We start from the raw sequence: 21076 nt of genomic DNA, 5'->3' as shown, positions 1-21076 counted from the left end.
TTTTACTTTATCCTCTCATTCTTTCCTTTCCTTGTCCTTTCCTTTCTTCCCCCTCCCTTCCTTCTCTTTTCCTTTCTTTTTATTTTCCTCCCCTTTCATTTCTCGCTTCCCTCGCTTCTTTCTTTTTCCCCTTCTTTTTCCTTTCTTCCCTCCTTTCATTTCTTTTCTCTTCCTTCCTTTTTCTTTCTCCCCTGCCACTTTCCTTTTTCTCTTCCTTCATTCCTTTTTCTTTCTCCCCCTCCCTCCGTTCTTTCCCCATTCCCTTCTTTTTGTCTTCCTTCATTTTTCTTTCTTCCCTCTCCTTCCATTTGTCCCCCTTTCCCCCATTTTTCCTCTTCTTTCGTTTTTCTTTCTTCCCTCTCCTTTCCTTCCTTATCCTTTCATTCTTTTTATCTTGCTTCCTTTTTCTTTCTTCCCTTTCCCTCTCCTCTTCTTTCACTTCTTCCCCTTCTCTTCTCCTGTCCTTTCTTTTTTCTTCCTTCCTTCCTTCCTTCCTTTTTCCCTTCCCCTATATACATGTAACCTTTCTTTCCCGGTGATGACAGAGAGCCGCTTCACCTAGCAGCAGCCAGTCCAATGACATCGCAGGGGGCCACTTCACCTAGCAACAAATTTTGTGGTACAAACATGTAAACATACATAGCTACATACTTTGACTTATATCTATCTATCTATCTATCTATCTATCTATCTATCTATCTATCTATCTAGACTGGGTACATCTAAACTGCTGAATGAATGCAGTGTGGCTCTACATTACTTGCTGTGGCTCAATGCTATTGAATCCAGGGAGTTGTAGCTTGACAATAGGCATGGGCAAACCTCGCCCCTGTTGGTGTTTTGGACTTCCAACTCCCACAATTCCTAACAGCTGGCTGTTAGGAATTGTGGAAGTTGGAGTCCAAAACACCTGGAGTGCCAAAGTTTGCCCATGACTGATCTACACTGCAGAATGAATGCAGTTTGACCCACTTGAACTGCCAAGGCTCAATACTAAGGGATCCTGGGATTTGTAGTTTGGGAAGGCACTAGTATTCATTGGCAGGGAAGGCTAAAGACCTTGTGAAACTACAACTGTCAAGATCCCATGGACCCATCTTGGTTCAAGTGATGTCACACTGCATTAATGCCAGTATGTAGACCTTTGCCAATCTCTCCTACAAAGAAAGGAGATTCCATCTGAACATTAGTAAGAACTTCCTGACTGTGAGAGCTGTTCAACAGTGGAACTCTCTGCCCCGGAGTGTAGTGGAGGCTCCTTCTTTGGAGGCTTTTAAGCAGTGGTTGGATGGCCATCTGTCAGGGGTGCTTTGAATGCAATTTTCCTGCTTCTTGGCAGGGGGTTGGACTGGATGGCTCATGAAGTCTCTTCCAACTCAATGATTCTATTATTCTATCATTCCAAAGTGTGTAAATGATGTTGTGTAAAATGCCACATTTGTTACCAAGACTTAACCATGGAAATGCACTCTGCTCATGCTCGTTCTCCACGAAGCTTGCAGCCTCTAGCATACATCCCTCCGGTTTCATTTTATATTTTTCCTATTCAAATTTATTATTTTTGTCAGATTTCAGTTACATCTTTTGGAAAATAAAAAAATGAATTATTTTTTCTCTCCTTATTTTTTAAATGTTGCTCTCTGGGGTGAGATTAGTGCATTTACACATTGTAGACTTAATGCAGGTTGATACCACTTCCACTGCTATGGTTCAATGGTATGAGATCCTGAGAGCTGGAATTCACCTGGTTTGATAATTTCAAACGTATGTTTTCCATAATCCTAAAAAAACCCCACTTTTTTGGGTGCTGAAATACATTTGACTGAGAAAAAACGTAGATTTAAACAATCCAAGATAAGTTATTTTGAGACTACAACGCCCATAATTAGGCATGCTGGAGGAGCGATTCTGGGCGTCCCCCAAGTTTTTAGTAACACCCACCTCCGAAGGAATAATGGTACGCTCCGTCTCAATAACTCAGTCTTTGTGGGAGCTTCCATTTCGTTGGCGGGGGGGCAAATTCATTTGTGGTCTTGAGAGGAAATGGTACACTCTTTATCTATATCTCTCCTTTTGGGAGAGAAATGGTACAGTCCAAGCAACTCCTCGCTGCTCGATCTAACTTGTTGTCTCAAAACCGCCCGCCTCGTTGGCCGTTGGAGAAGCTTCTCCACTTGTGATTGGCTGAGGTGGTCCAAAAGGGGCGGGGACAGTGGTGAAGGCTGGCTCGGTTGCGTGCCGGGACTCATTCGGGCCCGGGCTGAGGAGGCGGCGGCGGGAGAAAGAAGATGGCGCTGACTCAGGGGACCAAGCGGAAAGTCTCCTACTATTATGACGGTGAGAGGAAGGGGTGAGGGGGCCCGAGTGAGGACGGGGGGCGGTGGTCGGTTGGGGGCGGGGCTTCAGGAGGAAGGGGCGGGGCTAAGGAGGAAAGGTGGGAGGGGCGAGGAGGAGGAGGATGGAAAAGGAGGTGGGAGAGCCCTGCTTTCAGGCCTCGCCACAACAGCCCTGTGAGGCAGGACACTCAGGATCAGGATGGATTATGGAGGAAGGCAGGGAGTTTTAGAAAAAGCATCTATTTCTGTTGTATTGACTATTCTTAAGCTTTTGACTATGTGGATCATAATAAATTGTGGCAAGTTCTTAGTAGTATGGAGAGAGCAAATCAGAGTAGAATCTTCTTTGGTGGTATATTGTGGTGTTAGTATAAGGACCAAGTAGCAACAGTAAGAACTGACCATGGAACAACAGAATGGTTCAAGATTGGGAAAGGCGTACGACAGGGCTGTATACTCTCACCCAACCTATTCAACTTGTATGCAGAACACATGCGATGTGCGGGGCTTGACCAATCCAAGGCTGGGGTGAAAGAAATATTAACAACCTTAGATATGGCTTCTACCCCTCTCCCCATCTTATGTAATATAATATAATACTTCCCTGAATGCCTTTTACCTTTTTGCCTTCATCTTATTTTGAAATGAAAGTTTCTTATATATAAAATTTTTATTTGTTATTATTTCAGTTCGGCCATCCTAATAAGGTTATACCTTCTCAGGCATTCTGCTAAATTCCATCCCACATCATAGTGCTTTCCCCACTTATTCTAACTTGCCTCTTATATTAACATTAATAGTCAATAATCATAATACATAATAGTACTTTTTCATTTCATTTTCTATCACATGAGATTAGACTAACTCGCCTTTAAAGAGATGTTACTACAGTTCTCTCCCCCCCCCCCATAGTTCTAGGCCCTTTATCCACCCTTTCAGGAAGGAAACACAGAGGTCAAGGAAGCTCAATGGAGGAGAGGGAGGTTAGTCTCTTACTAAAACCACATTGGGCAGAAAGGGAGTTGACAAGAACTAAGGGAAAAAGGAATGAGGAAAATGAGCCAAAAAAACCCCCACCACATTTGAATGGGATCATTTCTGAAGTGCGTTAGCTTGAATATGAACGGTTTAGCTTCAAATAATAAAAGGGCACAATTAAGAAGATATATTTAAAGAAATAATTTTGGCTGTATAATGTTACAGGAAACACATAGATCAAGGAAAGACACAGAAAAATTACTAAATTTGCCAGGATGGAGTATAGTGGCAGAGGCTAGAGCGAATAATAAAGGGAGTTGCCATCTGGATGAAAAATAATTTAGAGGTGGTACAACATGATTTGGTGGTGGATACTAAAGGTAGATGGATAATTTTAAAGGTGAAATTTATGGGGTAAAAATTACAATTCTGAATATATATGTGCCTAATAAAGGTCAAAAAAGATATATAGAAAAGATATTTAGAAAGCTGGAGGGAATATATGAAGGAGAAGTAATTGTTGCAGGTGATTTCAATATGGACTTGATACAGAATAAGAGTAGTATTTTAAATAAATGGAAATTGAAGGACTGTTTCAAAGAAGTAAACATACAACCAAAACCAACATATTTTTCAGGAAGACATAAAAAGTTTACTCGCATAGACTATATATTAATCAAAGACTCCAATCAATCCAAGATATTAAAAGTCGATACCGGAAAGATAGAAATATCAGATCATGCACCAGTACAAATAACAATACAATTAATAGAGGAAAAATCTCAATATAAATGGAGGTTCAGAGATTCAGTACTGAAACAAGAAAAAGATAGGGAAGAGATAGCAAAGGAAATTAAATATTACTTTCAAGTGAACCGAAAGTCGGCAAAAGAAGGAATTATATGGGCTACAATGAAAGCATTTGTAAGAGGTTTATTAATTTAAAAAGAAGTATTCAAAAAGAAAATAAGAAATTTAGAACGGAATACAATATATAAGCAATTGGAAGAGAAATATAAGGAGTTACAGAATAGATATGATAAAAAAACTAAAAAAAGAAATAGATAAGTTGAAAGAAGAGCTGGAGGAAATTGATAAGTTTGATATATGGAAAAAAGAATTAATGGTTAAAAATGATTTTCAAAGGACAAATATCAATTCAGTGAGACGACTAGCAAATTATCTGAAAAAAGGAAGGAAAAACAAAGAGTGAAAAATATATATGATAAAAATAATAAATTGATAAAGTATAATAAAAGCATAAGGGAGATATTTGCAGATTTCTATCAGAAATTATATAAAGGAGAAAAAATATACCATGTGAAGATTGGGTGAGAAAAAAAATAGGAGAGGAGAAAAAAATGCAGAACAAAATATCATATCAAGAGATTGAGAAAATAATAGACAATCTTTAAAAAGGAAAATCACCAGGAAACAATGGATTTACTGCAGAATTTTATAAACAAATGAAAGAGATTCTGATTCCAGAATTAGCAATAATTTTTAATAATGTAATAAAAGAGTAGTACTGGAGTCCTGGAGAGAAGCAGAAATAATAACAATACTCAAACCAGGGAAGAATCCAAGAGAAGTGAATTCATATCAACCAATTAGCTTATTGAATCAAGATTGCAAAATATTTGCAAAAATTTTAGCAAATAGATTAAAGGATATATTACCAAAAATGATAGGGGATGATCAATACGGCTTTACTAAGGGAAAAAATATAAGCCACCTACTGAGGAATTTGATCAACATTATTGCCCAGAAAAGTAAAAAAAGTTACGCATTTATCAAATTAGTTGTATATAAAGCACTAGCTGTGCCCTGCCACGGGTTGCTGTGGCCTGTAGTAAAACTTATCAAAGTTGAGGTAGATATCTGGACTGTTATGAAAGAGAGGTACCTACCTATTCCTTCCCCCTTTTCCTCCCCCTTTCTCTCCTTTCTTCCTTCTCTACCTCTTTCTTTCTTTCCTTCTTTCACTACTTGGTTTCATCCTTCTCTCTTTCCTTCATTCCCTCCCCCTTTCTTCCTTTGCCTTTCTTCTCTCTCTGTTTGCTTCCTTCTTTCACTTTTTATTTCCTTTTATTTCACCACCATCATAACAATAACAATAATGCAATGCATTGCCTCTGGGACCTGACACCTCTCCCATTCCCCCAGGGTCTAATGGGAATAATAGCATAATAATAATAGAAATAACAGCCTTTACCCGCCACGTGTTGCTGTGGCCAACCTTCCCTCTTTCCTTCTTTCCCTCCTTCCTTCCTTCTTTCCTTCCTTCCTTCCCTCCCATCTTTCCTTCTCCTCTTCCTTCTCTATCTCTTTCCTTCCTTCCCCCTTTTTCTTTCTCTTCTGGTCTCTTTTCTTCCTTCTCTCTTTCCTTCTTTCCTTCCCTCCCTCTTTCTCTACATCTTCCACCTTCCTTCACTCCCTCTTTCCTTCCTTCATTGCCTTTTTTCTTCTCTCCTTCCCTCCTTCCCCCTTTTTCTTTCTCTTCTGGTCCCTTTTCCTTCTCTCTTTCCTTCTTTCCTTCCCTCCCTCTTTCTCTACATCTTCGCCCTTCCTTCACTCCCTCTTTCCTTCCTTCATTCCCTTTTTTCTTTCCTTCTTCCTTCCCCCTTTTTCTTTCCCTCCCTCTGTCTCTTATTTCTTTCTTCTCTACCTCTTTCCTTCATTCCCCCTTTTTCTTTCTCTTCTGCTGTCTCTCTTTTCTTTCCTTCCATCTTTCCTTTTCTTTCCTTTTCTTCTTCCTTCTTTCTCTAACTTTCCTTCCTTCCCCCTTTTTCTTTACCTCCCTTTCTCTTTCTTTCTTCTTTCATTCCTTCCTGTCTTTCCTGGATTTTGACAGGGCGGGAAGGGGCAGGGTGGGGTTTGGAGGTGGCATGAAGTAAAAGGAGGTAAGATTGGGGTAGGGGAGTGATGGAGTGTGGGGTTGTGTGTGTGTGTGCGGCGGCAGGGGGAGTGGGGTTGCGTGTGTGTGTGCGGCGGTGGGGGGAGTGATGGAGCGTGGGGTTGTGTATGTGTGTGCGGCGGCGGGGCGAGTGATGGAGTGTGGGGTTGTGTGTGTGTGTGCGGCGGCGGGGGGAATGGGGTTGTGTGTGTGCGGCGGCGGGGGGAGTGATTCAGCGTGGGGTTCCTGTGTGTGTGCGGTGGCGGGGGGAGTGATGGAGCGTGGGGTTGCTTGTGTGTGTGCGGTGGCGGAGGGGAGTGGGGTTGCGTGTGTGTTTGCGGCGGCAGGGGGAGTGATGTAGCATGGGGTTGCATGTGTGTGTGCAGCGGCGGGGGGAGTGATGGAGCGTGGGGTTGCATGTGTGTGTGCTGCAGCGAGGGGGAGTGATGGAGCGTGGGGTTGCGTGTGTGTGTGCGGCGGCGGGGGGAGTGATGGAGCATGGGGTTGTGTGTGTGCGTGCAGCAGGGGTGTGTGTGTGCGGGAAGCGGTGCGGCGGGGATTGGAGTGGGCATGGCTTCTTCAGGGGGAACGTTGGACGGAAGGCTGTGTGTGCACGCCAGAAAACTTGCGGCTGGGCGCCAATGCACATGCTCAGTTGTTTTGCCGGTTTGTGAATGTGTTGTTGTGTTATTTTTCATTTTGAGTAGATATGTTTGTACCTTGTGGGTTGTGTTATGGGCATGGGAATTTTGGTTAAGTTTTGTTGGGTTTTTTTAGTTTTGTTGTTTTGCCGTTTTGTGAGTGTGTTGTTGTGTTGTTTTTCATTTTGAGTAGATACGTTTGTTTCGTGTGGGTTGTGTTGTGGGCATGGGAATTTTGGTTAAGTTTTGTTGGGTTTTTTAAGTTTTGTTGTTTTGCCATTTTGTGAGTGTGTTGTTGTGTTGTTTTTTCATTTTGAGTAGATATGTTTGTAACTTGTGGGTTGTGTTATGGGCACGGGGATTTTGGTTAAGTTTCGTTGGGGCATTTTTGAGTTTTGTTGTTTTGCCATTTTGTGAGTGTGTTGTTGTGTTGTTTTTCATTTTGAGTAGATATGTTTGTACCTTGTGGGTTGTGTTATGGGCATGGGAATTTTGGTTAAGTTTGTTGGGTTTTTTTAGTTTTGTTGTTTTGCCGTTTTGTGAGTGTGTTGTTGTGCTGTTTTTCATTTTGAATAGATATGTTTGTACCTTGTGTGTTGTGTTATGGGCATGGGAATTTTGTTTAAGTTTCGTTGGGGTTTTTTGAGTTTTGTTGTTTTGCCGTTTTCTGAGTGTGTTGTTGTGTTGTTTTTCAACTTGAGTAGATATGTTTGTACCTTGTGGGTTGTGTTATGAGCATGGGAATTTTGGTGCAGTTTCGTTGGGGAGTTGTGGAGTTTTGCTGTCCCGTTGAACCAACCTAACAGATTTATATATATAGATTTGATACAGTTAACCACAATTTCTTATTTAAAAGAATGGAAAATTTATTGAAGTCATAAAAGAAATATATAAAAAGGGGCAGGCAAAAGTGAAAGTAAATGGGGTATATACTAGAGAAATAGTATATAGAAAGAGGGGTCAAGCAGGGATGCCCACTATCCCCAATACTATTTACATTAGCTATAGAGTATTTAGCGGACAGAATAAGAAATAATGGGAGAATAATGGGATATACAATAGGAAATGAGGTAGTAAAAGTAAATTTGTTTGCCTATGATTTATTGATAATTGCAAAAAACCCATTAGAATCATTAAAAGAATTGGAAATAATATTAGCAGACTTTTACAAATCTTCAGGACTGAAGGTTAGTATAACAAAATCAGAATTGCTGGGTTTCAATTTGGGAAAAAGATTCGAGGATATTCAGAGAAGAGTAGATATTCAAATAGCAAAAAAGAAAAGAAAATATTTGGGTATTTTCCTTACTAATATGTCAGAGAGGCTTTTGGACTTAAATCATAATACCATATATTCCGGGGTACAAGACGACTTTCTAAGCCAGGAAAATCATCTCAAAAGTGGGGAGTCGTCTTATACCCCGGTATAAATTTTGTTGGATCATTTTTTCCCTCGTGTCCCTTGCCCTTAGCATCCCCGCGTGGTGGAGTCTGAGGAGGAGGGAGGGTGGAGGGAGGGGGCGAGGCGGAGCAGCGGCAGGCTTCACTACCAAGCTGGCAGCAGGATAGCCTACTGGGCTCTCTTCACCCTCGCCGGCATTGAGTTGGCTCCGCCTCCGCCCTCTAATCCCAGGACAGCTGCTGCAGGAGCCAAAGCTGGAGGGGCGGGGCCTCTGGCTACTCCGGCCCCACCCCCACAGAGGGCCCCACCCCTGGTTCTCCCCCCCCCCACTCCGGCTTCAACTCCTGCTGCTTTACCAGGCCGGCGGGGGGTGTTTGTGTGCTGTGCTGTCCCCTCCACTACTGGTCTGCTGCTAGCTCCGCCTCTGGCCTCAAAGCCAGACCAACTGCCGAGGGAACCAAAACTGGAGCGGGGAGGCAGTGGGAGAAGAGGACCCCACCCCTTGTGGCCCCGCCCACACTCCGGTTTTGGTTCCCTCAGCAATTGCTCTGAACTTGAGGCCAGAGGCAGAGCTAGCAGCAGACCAGTGGTGGAGGGGATAGTACAGCATGCAAACACCCCCGCCGGCCTGGTAAAGCAGCAAGAGTTGAAGCCGAAGTGGGGGGAGGGGCGGAACCGGGGTGGGGCCCTCTGTGCGGGGGGCAGAGCAGCCAGAGGCCCCGCCCCCGCCCCTCCGGCTTTGGCTCCCTCCTGCAGCAGCTGTTCTGAGATGGAGGGTGGAGGAGGAGCCAACTGAATGCCGGCGAGGGTGAAGACAGCCCAGTAGGCTACCATGCTACCAGATTGGTAGCAAAGGCTGCCGCTCCTCCTTGCCCCCTCCCTCCCTGCGCCCTCCCTCCTCAGGTATGTGTGCCAAGTTTGGTCAGATACATCAGTGTTTGGATTCACAGTACTTTCTGGATGTAGGTGAACTACAACTCCCCCTAATCAAGGTGATTTTCCCCCAAAGGCCTCCAGTATTTTTTTCTGGCCATGGGGGCTCTGTGTGCCAAATTACTTCCAAATCCTTCATTGGTGGAGTTCAGACTGCGCATTGCAAGTGAACTATAAATCCCAGTATATAAAACTCCAAAATGCCCAGACCAATACCCCTTAAATGCACCAGTATTCAAATTTGGGTATATTGGGGATGTATACCAAGTTTGGTCCAGATCCAATGTTGTTCAGGTGCATACTATGCTCTGGATGTAGGTGAACTACAACTCCTGTAAATCCCTCCAAAGACCTCCAGCATTTTTGTTGTTCATAAGGGTTCTGTGTACCAAGTTAGTTCCAGGTCCATAAGTGGTGGAGTTCAAAGTGCTCTTAGATGGCAGGTGAACTATACATCCCAGTACCTTATTTATCCCAGTATTTATTTATTTATCATGTCAGGAGCAACCAGACATTTGTATTACATTTTTAACAAAACAAACAAACAGACAGGCAGACAAAACACAAAGTTTGCAAGCTTGGTAGTTGATTAAATGTCCTTTGACCAGTCTCTGGCCACTTGGAGTGCCTCTGATTGTCAGGTTCTGCTGGGTCTTAGAAAAAACTCGCACTCACAAGCAGGTACTTGGATTTGGAGTTTATTTCAATCCATACAGAACAAAGTCAAAGAGAGAACTGAGGTTTCCCGCCATGAGTCTCCAGATCCCCCCTCCTGGCTTCGCCCCCTCCTTCTCCCCCTTGCTTATCAAAGTTTAGACTAAGATTCCTTTTCCCACAGCTTCAAAGCGAATACTATGCGCAGATGTCCCTGCCATAAACCCATCTATCATGACTACTCCCTCTAGTGTCAGGAAGAAGACTTCTTGGAATCTCAAACATGAAGGCACATCCTGACATATCTCCCCCCCTCGGAAGATGGCCCCCATCTGAAAGAAAAAGAGAGAAACATGAGACATAACATCAAGGCTTAGGCTTCAGCGGGAAGGCAGAGTGGAACTTTTTTATAAGGCGCGGAGCGTTTACATGTTCTTGTAACACCCACTCTGGGTGGATAGCCTTCGAGGACCACTGAACCAAATAATACAGGGTTAGTCAAAATGAATAGGCCAATAAGAAAATTAATTGTACCCGAATGTATGTTTACTGTAACCAAACCACAGCTACATAGCGACAGATAAACTATCAAAGTTTTTTTTTGAGCAACACACATGTACGTTAATGCCACTAGGCGTCGCTAGGAGTCGCTGTTTTCAAAATGGCGGAATCAGGCAAAGAGAAGGCGTTTTGTGTGATGACATTTGCTAAAACAATGTCAGTAATTACGGTCCAGCGAGAATTTCGAGCCAAGTATGGCAAGGAACCACCTCATCGACATTCCATTGCGAGGTGGGTAAAGCAATTTGAGAAGACGGGCTGCTTATGCAAGGGTAAAACCACAGGACGACCGCGTGTCTCCGAAGACACAGTGGAATCCATTCGTGCATCCTTTCAACGAAGTCCCCAGAAGTCGACAAATCGTGTTTCCATGGAATTGAACGTTCCACAAAAAACTGTGTGGCGCGTGTTACGCAAACGTTTGCAGTTCAAGCTGTATAAATTGCAAATGGTGCAGGCTTTGAAAAAAGGTGACTATTCGAAACGACACGATTTTTGCGAATCAATGCAGCGAAGACTAGAGGAGGAAGGCTTTGCCAACAGACTGGTCTTCAGTGACGAGGCAACGTTTCACCTGTGCGGGAAGGTCAATAGGCATAATCTCCGCTTTTGGGGATCTGAAAATCCTCATGCCTTATTGGAACATGTAAGGGATTCGCCGAAGGTAAACGTTTTCTGTGCAATAAGCAACCGTCACGTGTTTGGCCCATTCTTTTTCGCGGAGAAAACCGTAACAGGCATAGTGTACGCTGACATGTTGTCTGAATGGTTGATGCCACAGTTAGAAGAGAAAGTGCCCGATTTCGTATTCCAACAGGATGGTGCCCCTCCGCATTGGCACAACAGTGTACGCGAGTACCTCAACGAACACCTTCCCAGACACTGGATTGGCCGTGCTGGAGTGACTGATCTTCCATTCCTCCTGTGGCTCCCCAGGTCCCCCGACCTCACACCATGCGACTTTTCTCTCTGGGGGTATGTGAAAGACACTGTGTTCCGACCTCCATTACCGCTGACCTTGGAAGTCTTAAAACAGCGCATATGTGCTGCATTCGATGCCATTACGTCGGATGTGCTGCAACGGATGTGGAATGAACTGGACTATCGCTTGGATGTCTGCCGTGTCACATGGGGCGCCCATATCGAACATCTCTGAAGGTGAGACAAAACTTTGATAATTTATCTGTCGATACGTAGCTGTAGTTTGGTTACAATAAACATACATTCGTCTAAAATTAATTTTCTTATTGGCCTATTCATTTTGACTAACCCTGTATAACTTTCCCCGTGTCCGCTTAGAGTCCAAAATGTCCTTGATTTCAAAATGAGTATGGGCCCCCACCATGATGGGGACTGGTCGGGAATCCGCCTCAGACCATTTCGGAGAGGAGCATGCGGGTTTAAGCAAGCTCACATGGAAGACGGGGTGGACCCTCCTCCAAGTATGGGGCAGCTCTAGCCGCACAGTAACCGGATTGATGACCTCCTGGACGGGGAAGGGCCCCATATACAAAGCGGACAATTTACAGGAAGGTTGGGTGGATTTCATATATTTGGTGGACAGGTACACTAGGTCCCCCACCTTGAGCTGGGGTTGTAGCGACTGCTTTTTGTCAGCGAATTTCTTATAGTCAGACTTGGCTTTGTTTAAAGTCTATTTAACAACAGGCCAGGACGCTGCAATCATCTCTCCCCATCCATCCGGTGAAGTTTCTCCTGGTCCCAGGGGTGTCAGGCCCGGAAATGGGGGAAAGTCTCTACCCCCCACAATTTTAAAAGGGGAGGACCCCGTGGACGCATGTTCGCTATTGTTGTAACTATACTCAGCGAAGTCTAGCAGGGAAGCCCAATTGTCTTGTTGATAAGTGGAATAGCATCTTAGGAACTGTTGTAAGGTTTTTTGAACTCTCTCGGTGGCCCCATCAGTTTCTGGGTGGAAAGCTGTACTTAGGGCCCGCTCTGTCCCTAGCATGGACAAAAAGGATTTCCAAAACTTGGACGTGAACTGTGTGCCCCTGTCTGTTATAATTCTGCGTGGACAGCCATGTAACCTGAACACATGGTGAAGGAACAGCTTCGCCAATTCAGGGGCAGAGGGAAGTTTTTTCAGGGCTACGAAGTGTGCCTGCTTGGAAAACAGGTCAATTACAGTCCAGATAGTATTATATCCATGGCTGTCGGGCAGTTCTACTACAAAGTCCATGGCAATTTCTGACCAGGGTTGTGTGGGGTTGGCCACTGGTTGTAACAGTCCCGTGGGTTTCCCCACCTTATGTTTGTTTTTTGCACAGGTTGGACATTCCCGGGTATAGTCTTTTATGTCCTTGCACATAGCGGGCCACCGGAACTGACGGGCCAGTAGTTTAAGGGTCTTGAACCCAAAGTGGCCCGCTAGCAGTGAGTCATGGCCCCCCTTAATTATGTCCTTTCGCATGGAAGCTGGCACGTAGTATTTGGCTCCATAAGCCCAGAGTCCTCCCTCTTGGGTTAGGTCCCCTTTGTGTTGTTGTAACCACTCATCTTTTTCTGCTGCTTCCCTCAACCTCTGTAACAATTCAGCTGGCTGGCTGGGGGACGGTGGCTTGTCTTTGAGTTTGGCCCGGGTCTGCACTACTAATCCCATTTGCTGTTGGTTAAAGATCGTTCCTGCCTCCGTGGGGGATGAATAGTCTGCTTCTGGCATGCGCGAGAGGGCGTCTGCCACCTGGTTGGTCTTTCCCGGAACGAACTTGAGGCGGAAATTGAACCGCTGGAAAAACTGAACCCATCTGAGATGCTTGGCGTTAAGTCTCTGTGGGGTTTGTAGAGCCTGTAGATTTTTGTGGTCTGTCCATACCTCAAAAGGAATTTGGGTACCCTCAAGAAAATGCCGCCAGTGGGCCAGTGCCGCTCGCACCGCAAAGGATTCTTTTTACCAGACATGCCAGCGCTTTTCAGTCTCTGAGAATTTTTTTGATAAATAAGCGCAGGGCTTGAGCTGGCCCTCATCGTCAGCTTGTAAGAGCACCGCTCCATAAGCTGCCTCCGAGGCATCGCATTGTACTACAAAAGGCTTGTTTGGCTGGACATGTGTTAGGATGGGTTGGCTAGTGAATTTTGCTTTTAGGCTTTCAAAAGCTTTCTGGCACTCAGGTGTCCATTCTAGTCTAGCCCCCGGGGTTTTCGCCTTTTTTGTTTCCCCCTTCCCTTTTGTTTTGAACAATTCAGTAAGGGGCAGCGCCACCTCGGCGAAGTCTTTAATGAATTGCCGATAAAAGTTGGCAAATCCTAGGAACCCTTGTAGTTGCTTCCGGGTGCGGGGAGGTTCCCATGCTAGCACATCCTGTATCTTAGCTGGGTCCATGGCCAGCCCCTAGGTGGATATGCGGAAGCCCAGGTAGGTGAGTTCGGTTTGGTGAAATTCACACTTAGAGAGCTTAACATATAGCTGGTTCTCCCTCAGGATTTGGAGCACCCTTTGGGTCGTTTTTATGTGCTGGTCTATAGAGTCCGAATATATCAAAAGGTCATCCAAATAAATCAGCAGTCCATCATACAGCATCTCCCGGAAGATGTCGTTTATGAATTGCATGAACACCTTTGGAGCTCCTTTTTAACCGAAGGGGGTCACGGTCCATTGAAACTGCCCATAACAACAATTAAAAGCCATCTTCCAGCAATCCTCATCTCGCACCCTCAGGCGATAAAACACTTCCCTGATGTCTAATTTTGTAAAGATTTTGGCTTTGCCCAGTTGTGCCAAAATGTCCGACATGAGGGGGAGGGGGTATTGGTTGGTGGTGCATATGGCGTTTAGGCCTCTATAGTCCACACACAGCCTCAACGATCCATCGACCTTAGGCCTAAAAAGCACTGGGGCCGCCACCGGTGAAGTGGATGGCTCTATGAACCCCCTTTCCAGGTTTTTATCCAGGAATTCCCTCAAGGCCTTTCTCTCTGGTTCAGACATTGCGTATAGCTTCGGGCTAGGCAATTTAACATTTGGTTCGAATTCAATGGCACAGTCTGTTTTTCTATGTGGGGGTAGTTGATCACATTCTGTCTCGCTAAAAACGTCTGCCCACTCTCGATAAACCTCTGGGATGCGAAACTCAGGGTCCTCCGGAGTCGCTTCTGCCTGCGCCCCTTGTATCTGCACGGGGGGGGGGGTCTGGTTGAGCCCCTCAGGCCTATATTCCCCATCTGCGAAGGTAAACACTCCCTCAGCCCAGTTAATTTGGGGGTTTTGCCATTTCAGCCATGGGATCCCCAGTATGACTGGCTGGTGGGCCATGGGGGATATCACAAACTGCAAAGTCTCTCTGTGAGTCCCCATCTCCAGGTGTAAATAGTCTGTTTTTTCCATTACTGGGGCCCCGTGGGCTGCTGTCCCATCCAGCTGGGAGAAAATGACTGGTGTCTTTAATGCCTGGGGCTTAACTCCCAGTTTGGTTGCCAGGGAGGGGGTGATTAGGCACCTGGTGCACCCACAGTCTAGCATGGCTTCAGTTTTTATTCTCAGTCCTGACTTGGGGTTGTTTAGAATCACAGTCATTTTAAGCACATCACAATTTAGTTTCTTTAACTCACCGCCTGACGTCTTCACGATCTTCCTGTTGGCGGCGCTCACAGGAGATCTCGTCCATTTCCCGCCAGGTAGGAATCTCTGTCTGCGTCCTCCGGTTCTGCCTCCTCCTCTGCAGGGAGCTGGTGCGGGGCCAAAGCGGTTTCCACCGCCATGGAGGCTTTCCCCTTCATGGTTTTGGATCCTGGCGCTGGCCTCGCGGGAGGTGTCTTGTCAGGCTTGGGAGCGTTGGGAGGGTTGCGCCCTCTTAGGCATTCCGCCGCTCTGTGCCCCTCCTGGCCGCACGTGAAGCAGGGGCCCCTCCTTCCTTTCCTCTCGCGGCTGGCTGACCTTCCTCTGGGCAAGGGGCGTCTCGACCCTCCCTGCGGGCCTGCTGCGGGGTGCCGGGTTCGCCCTCTCTCTCCCACTCTGCGTGGCATCTGCTCCTGGTCACACTCGACCCTCCCCGCCAGCACAATCCACTCCTCGAGCGTGTTTGGGTTGCTCCTGTGCAGTGACCACTCCAACACATCGGAGCGCAAGCCCGCTCGGAAGTATTCGAGCTTTGTGGCTTCAGACCAGTCTCTAATTCTGCCTGCAATGGCTTTAAACTCCAAGGCATATTCAGAGACAGTCTTATTGCCCTGGTAGATTTTTTTAAGCTGTCCTTTCGCCTTCTCCTCTGCCAAGGGATCTTGAAATCTCTCCCGGAGCGCTCTCAAGAAGTCATCCAGTCTCCTCAACTCAGGCGCTCGGGTATCATACATTTGCATGAGCCAATCAACCGCAGCTTCCTTCAAATTGGCCCCCACTGCATGGATCATAGCTCCCTCTGAGGGGAAGGTATCACCATAGTCTTCCATAAAATGTCTCACGTTCATGATGAAATAGGAGAGCTGCTTGGGGTCTCCATTGAACTTTACGCGCAGCTCTCCTCTCCCGGGGCCTCCATGTAGTTGGCTTCTCCCCGCCCATCCCGAGGTGAATGCCGAGGTCCCGGGGGGGAGGGTGGAGCTGCTCTCCCTCCATGGCGAATGCCACTCTCCCCGAGGGCCAATACCCACGCCCCATACCTTGTGGATGAGAGCGTCGCTGCTCTCTCTCTTCTAGCGTGGTTCTCCACGACGCTGCTATCTCTTTTCTCATCTCCTCCAGTTGGAATGAAAAAGTTTGCAGCATTCTCTCCATCGCGTCCACTTTCTCCCCGAAGTGTTGCGCGGGCAGCGCCGATGCGCTGCTGAGGGGCGAGGGTTCCCTGCGAGGCTCCCGCAATCCCAACATGGGCAGCTTGCGTCTCACTGTTACATCCTTCCTGGAAGGCATCTGCGTGGAAGTTAGGGGCCTCCTCCAGTCTTCAGGCACTGCTGGGCCCTCTTCTTCTATCCCCACGCCTCCTTCTTGGGAAGATTCCTCGTCCTCGATCCTCTCATCCTCCAGCCCCTGGGAAGGGGAAGCTCCGGTGCTTCCCTCGGCTCCCATCAGGATCTCTCCTTCCTGGAACATGCTCTTTCCCCGGATAGTTGTGATCCTCACAGGTTGAGCAAGAAGTTGTGAGTTCTCTCTTTATGTCAGGTTCCGCTGGGTCTTAGAAAAAACTCGCACTCACAAGCAGGTACTCGGATTTGGAGTTTATTTCAATCCATACAGAACAAAGTCAAAGAGAGAACTGAGGTTTCCCGCCAAGAGTCTCCAGATCCCCCCTCCTGGCTTTGCCCCCTCCTTCTCCCCCTTGCTTATCAAAGTTTAGACTAAGATTCCTTTTCCCACAGCTTCAAAGCGAATACTATGCCCAGATGTCCCTGCCATAAACCCATCTATCATGACTACTCCCTCTAGTGTCAGGAAGAAGACTTCTTGGAATCTCAAACATGAAGGCACATCCTGACACTGATGTTCCTACAAGAAGGTCCTCCATTGTGCAGGTGGCAGGGCTCAGGTTGCATTGCAGCAGGTGGTCTGTGGTTTGCTCTTCTCCACACTCGCATGTCGTGGATTCCACTTTGTAGCCCCATTTCTCAAGGTTGGCTCTGCATCTCGTGGTGCCAGAGCGCAGTCTGTTCAGTGCCTTCCAAGTCTTCCAGTCTTCCTTGTGCCCAGGAGGGAGTTTCTCATTCGGTAACAGCCATGGATCAAGGCTCTGGGTTTTAGCCTGCCACTTTTGGACTCTTGCTTGCTGAGGTATCTCTGTGAGTATCTCTGTAGATCTTAGTTAGCTATTTCTTGATTTAAGGCATTTTCTTGCTGGTTGATATCCAAAAAGAGGATGGGCCAGAGATGTCCCTGCTTTGAGTCATAGAATTATAGAGTTGGAAGAGACCTCGTGGGCCATCCAGTCCAACCCTATTCTGCCAAGAAGCAGGAAAATATCATTCAAAGCACCCCTGACAAATGGCTATCCAGCCTCTGTTTAAAAGCTTCCAAAGAAGGAGCCTCTACCACTCTCTGAGGCAGAGAGTTCCACAGCTGAATGTCTCTTACAGTCAGGAAGTTCTTCCTAATGTTCAGATGGAGTCTCATTTCTTGTAGTTTGAAGCCATTGTTCTATTGCATCCTAGTCTCCTGGGCTGCAGAAAACAAGCATGCTCCCTCCTCCCTGTGACTTCCTTTCACATACTTATACATGGCTATCATGACTCCTCATATCTCCTTTCAGCCTTCTCTTCTTCAGGCTAAACATGCCCAGCTTTTTAAGCTGCTCCTCCTTTTAGTAACCCTCCTCTGGACACATTCCAGCTTGTCAATATCTCTCTTCAACTGTGGTGCCCAGAATTGGACACAGTATTCCAGGTGTGGTCTAGCCAAGGCAGAATAGAGCATGGGGAGATGACTTCCCTGGATCTAGACACTAGACTCCTATTGATGCAGGCCAAAATCCCATTGGCTTTTTTTTTTTGCCACCGCATGACATTGTTGGCTCATGTTTAACTTGTTGTCCACAAGGACCCCAAGATCATTTTCACATGTACTGCCCTTGAGCCATGCATACCCCATCCTATATCTTTGCATTTCATTTTTTACAGAACTTGAAAGCTCTTATTTACCCAGGGTCCCCCTTCCTCTTTTCTGATCTCTTTCCCCCTTTTAACAATTAAACATCACCTGGCTGTGTTCTTGAGAAAAACAATTCAAGCTGTCACAGTGATTTAAGGATGAAGACATGTCAAGATGTGACCTAGTAAACACGTGCCATGCCATTTCTGAAGGATTAGGGTCCAATATGCCCCTCTCTTCTGATAGGAAGTCCTGATTTATAAAGACTGTATATAGATAAAAATTCTACAAATGCTTTGCCTTCACCTCAGTACTCATAGTACAAAGCCTGACTTCTATTTGCATGCAAGCTTCTATGCCAACATAAATGTAATCTGAACCATTTAAAGTCTGCTTTCATACTTGCCAGCATGATGTAAAGGACCCAGAGTGTAAATGAATTCAAGGGAGGAAGAGCAACTGTAAGAGCCGTCGCAAACTCTGTTCCTGCGGGAGAAAACCTTGCTAGCACGTCCCTGACGTCATGAGCCTGCGCCTCTCTCCCCGCCCCTTTCTCCGCCCCTTTCTCTTTGCCAGCGTGGTTTTTCCTTTGCTAGGGCAGCATTGCCTGCATTTTCTCTCAGTTGAATTCTGCCAACTGAGAGAAAATGCAGGCAATGCTGCCCTAGCAAAGGAAAAACCACGCTGGCAAAGAGGAAGGGGCGGAGAAAGGGGCGGGGAGAGAGGCGGAGTCTCATGACGTCAGGGACGTGCTAGCAAGGTTTTCTCCCGCAGGAACAGAGTTTGCGACGGGCCTAATGAGTAATGTAAGGTACAGTGTCCCTCTCATAGGAACCTGCATGTCATAAGCATTTGAATTAAAATTACCATATTGAATTCAAATCTGATTTTTAAAGTTTTTTATTTGGTGTGCATTGGAAGAGGGGTGGTCTTATACGGCGAGTATATCCCAAACTCTATATTTTAACTGGAAAAGTTGGGGGTCGTCTTAAAATATATCTAAGAGAATTAAGGCAATTAAAATGTCTATACTCCCCAAAATTTTGTATTTGTTTCAAACACTGCCATTAGATATCTCACAGCAAACATTTCAAAAATAGGATAGAGAAATTATTTATTTATTTATTTACCTTACTTATATACCGCTCTTCTCAGCCCGAAGGCGACTCACAGCGCCTTCACAACAAATATGAACAGCAAAAATTCAGTGCTACAGTATAGAAACAGTTAACAACCTAACACATTACACAATTAATAAACAGTTACTACAATACCCATTCACTGTCGTCTCGTCATCAAAAACATGTTCCAGATTCGTCATCCATTGTTCCATTCCAGTGTTCATTAACCAAATTAGAAAGTGGATATTTGGGGAGAAGAGACCAAGAATAAGTAATAAGGAATTATATATGTCAAACAAAGAAATAGGATGGGGGATACCAAGAATATTATGAAGCATTTCAATTGAAGGCAATTTTGGAACTAGAAGAAGAAAATCAAGTGAAATGGATAAGAATAGAAAATGAAGTAAACAAAGGTCAAGGTGAATATGGAATCTTCACACAAAAACTAAAAGAGGTAATAGGGAAAACAATAGGTCCAAGGAAAATAGCTTTAATAATATGGGAGAAATGGAAGAAAAAATGGATACCATTTTTCTCAAAGGAGGCCCCAATAGGGAGTTTGAGGAACAAAGAGGATAAGAGCGTTATAAAGAAACTGAAACAGTTGGGATATTATAAAATAAAGGATTTATATAATAGAAAAAATGTATTAATGGAATGGAGTCAGCTAGAAATATTTAGGCTAATAATATTAAGAGGCATTTGGGAACAAATAAAAAAGAAAGAAAGTAATATGGGTGAAAATATAATAGAATATTGAAAGAAAGATCCAGTGAAAAGCAAAAAGGGTTAGGTAAAATATATGGAAGAATGTTAAAAGATGGGGAATTTATGTATAAAAGGATGGAAAATAGATGGGAAAAGGAAGGAGGCATAGGGAAAGAAAAATAGATAGAATAAGGAATGGATTAAATAAAATAAAGATAGAAAAATATAGGGATCTGGAGCAGAAAGTAATAAAATGGTATAGGACACCGATTCAATTGGCACATATGATTCAGGGTCTAAATTCGAAATGTTGGCACTGTGGGAGTAGAGAAGCCTGCTACTCACATTTATAGTGGGAATGTAAGGAGACACAAAAGTTCTGGAATCAAATCTTCATAAAAATTGAATTATATACAAAAATAAAAAAATGATTTAAATATGGAGATTCTCTTAAAAGAGATTTGTGAGGACAATAAAATAAAAGCGCATGAACAAACACTAGTTATGATTATGTTTAAAGCAGCACATGCTGTGATTGCCTGGGGGTGGAAAGAAAAAAAGAAATGGACCCTGGGAAAATGGTATGAATATGTGTGGGAATAAGTACAATTGGAAATTATGGACATTAGAAGAAATGAAAAACTATGTACAGAAAAGCAGAAGGAAATCAAAGAAATATGGTCAACCTTTAAAAATTGGATACAAGAAGCTAAACCATAAGACGATCATTAGAAGAAGAAAAACTACCGTATATTCCGGGCTACAAGATGACTTTCTAAGCCAGGAAAATCATCTCAAAAGTGGGGAGCCGTCTTGTACCCTGGTATTTTTCCTTTGTCTCCCTCGCTCTTGGCATCCCCGCGTGGTGGAGCCTGAGGAGGAAGGGTGGAGGGACGGAGGGGGCGAGGAGGAGGAGCGGCAGGCTTCGCTACTAAGCCAGCAGCATGGTAGCCTACTGGGCTGTCTTCACCCTCGCCGGCATTGAGTTGGCTCCGCCTCCACCCTCTAATCCCAGAACTGCTGCAGGAGCCAAAGCTGGGGTGGGGGCGGGGCCTCTGGCTGCTCTGGCCCCGCCCCCTGCAGAGGGCCCCGCCCCGGTACCACCCCCCTGCTCCGGCTTCAACTCCTGCTGCGTTACCAGGCTGGCAGGGGGGGGTGGGTTGCGTGCTGTACTGTCTCCTCTGCCACTGGTCTGATGCTAGCTCTGCTTCTGGCCTCAAAGCCAGAGCAACCGCCGTGGGAACCAAAACCAGAGCGGGGAGGCAGTGGGAGAAGAGGACCCAACCCCTCGCGGCCCCGCCCCACGCTC

The 21076-nt window shown here is 45.5% G+C and overlaps 1 protein-coding gene across 2 annotated transcripts in view; it reads left to right on the top strand.

Annotated features, from left to right (window-relative positions):
• The first annotated feature begins 2244 nt into the window (after nucleotides 1-2244).
• LOC137095242 (histone deacetylase 1-like) overlaps nucleotides 2245-21076 on the top strand; it is a 121310-nt gene continuing 102478 nt past the window's right edge. For both annotated transcript variants that reach the window (XM_067461694.1, XM_067461693.1), the window contains exon 1: nucleotides 2245-2337. In XM_067461694.1, the coding sequence (XP_067317795.1) occupies nucleotides 2289-2337 (49 nt within the window). In that variant the 5' untranslated portion in view covers nucleotides 2245-2288. The remainder of the gene's footprint in view (nucleotides 2338-21076) is intronic.

This window comes from Anolis sagrei, chromosome Y (assembly GCF_037176765.1).
Source record: "Anolis sagrei isolate rAnoSag1 chromosome Y, rAnoSag1.mat, whole genome shotgun sequence".
NCBI lineage: Eukaryota > Metazoa > Chordata > Lepidosauria > Squamata > Dactyloidae > Anolis > Anolis sagrei.
This window is presented reverse-complemented; position numbering and strand designations above follow the sequence as displayed.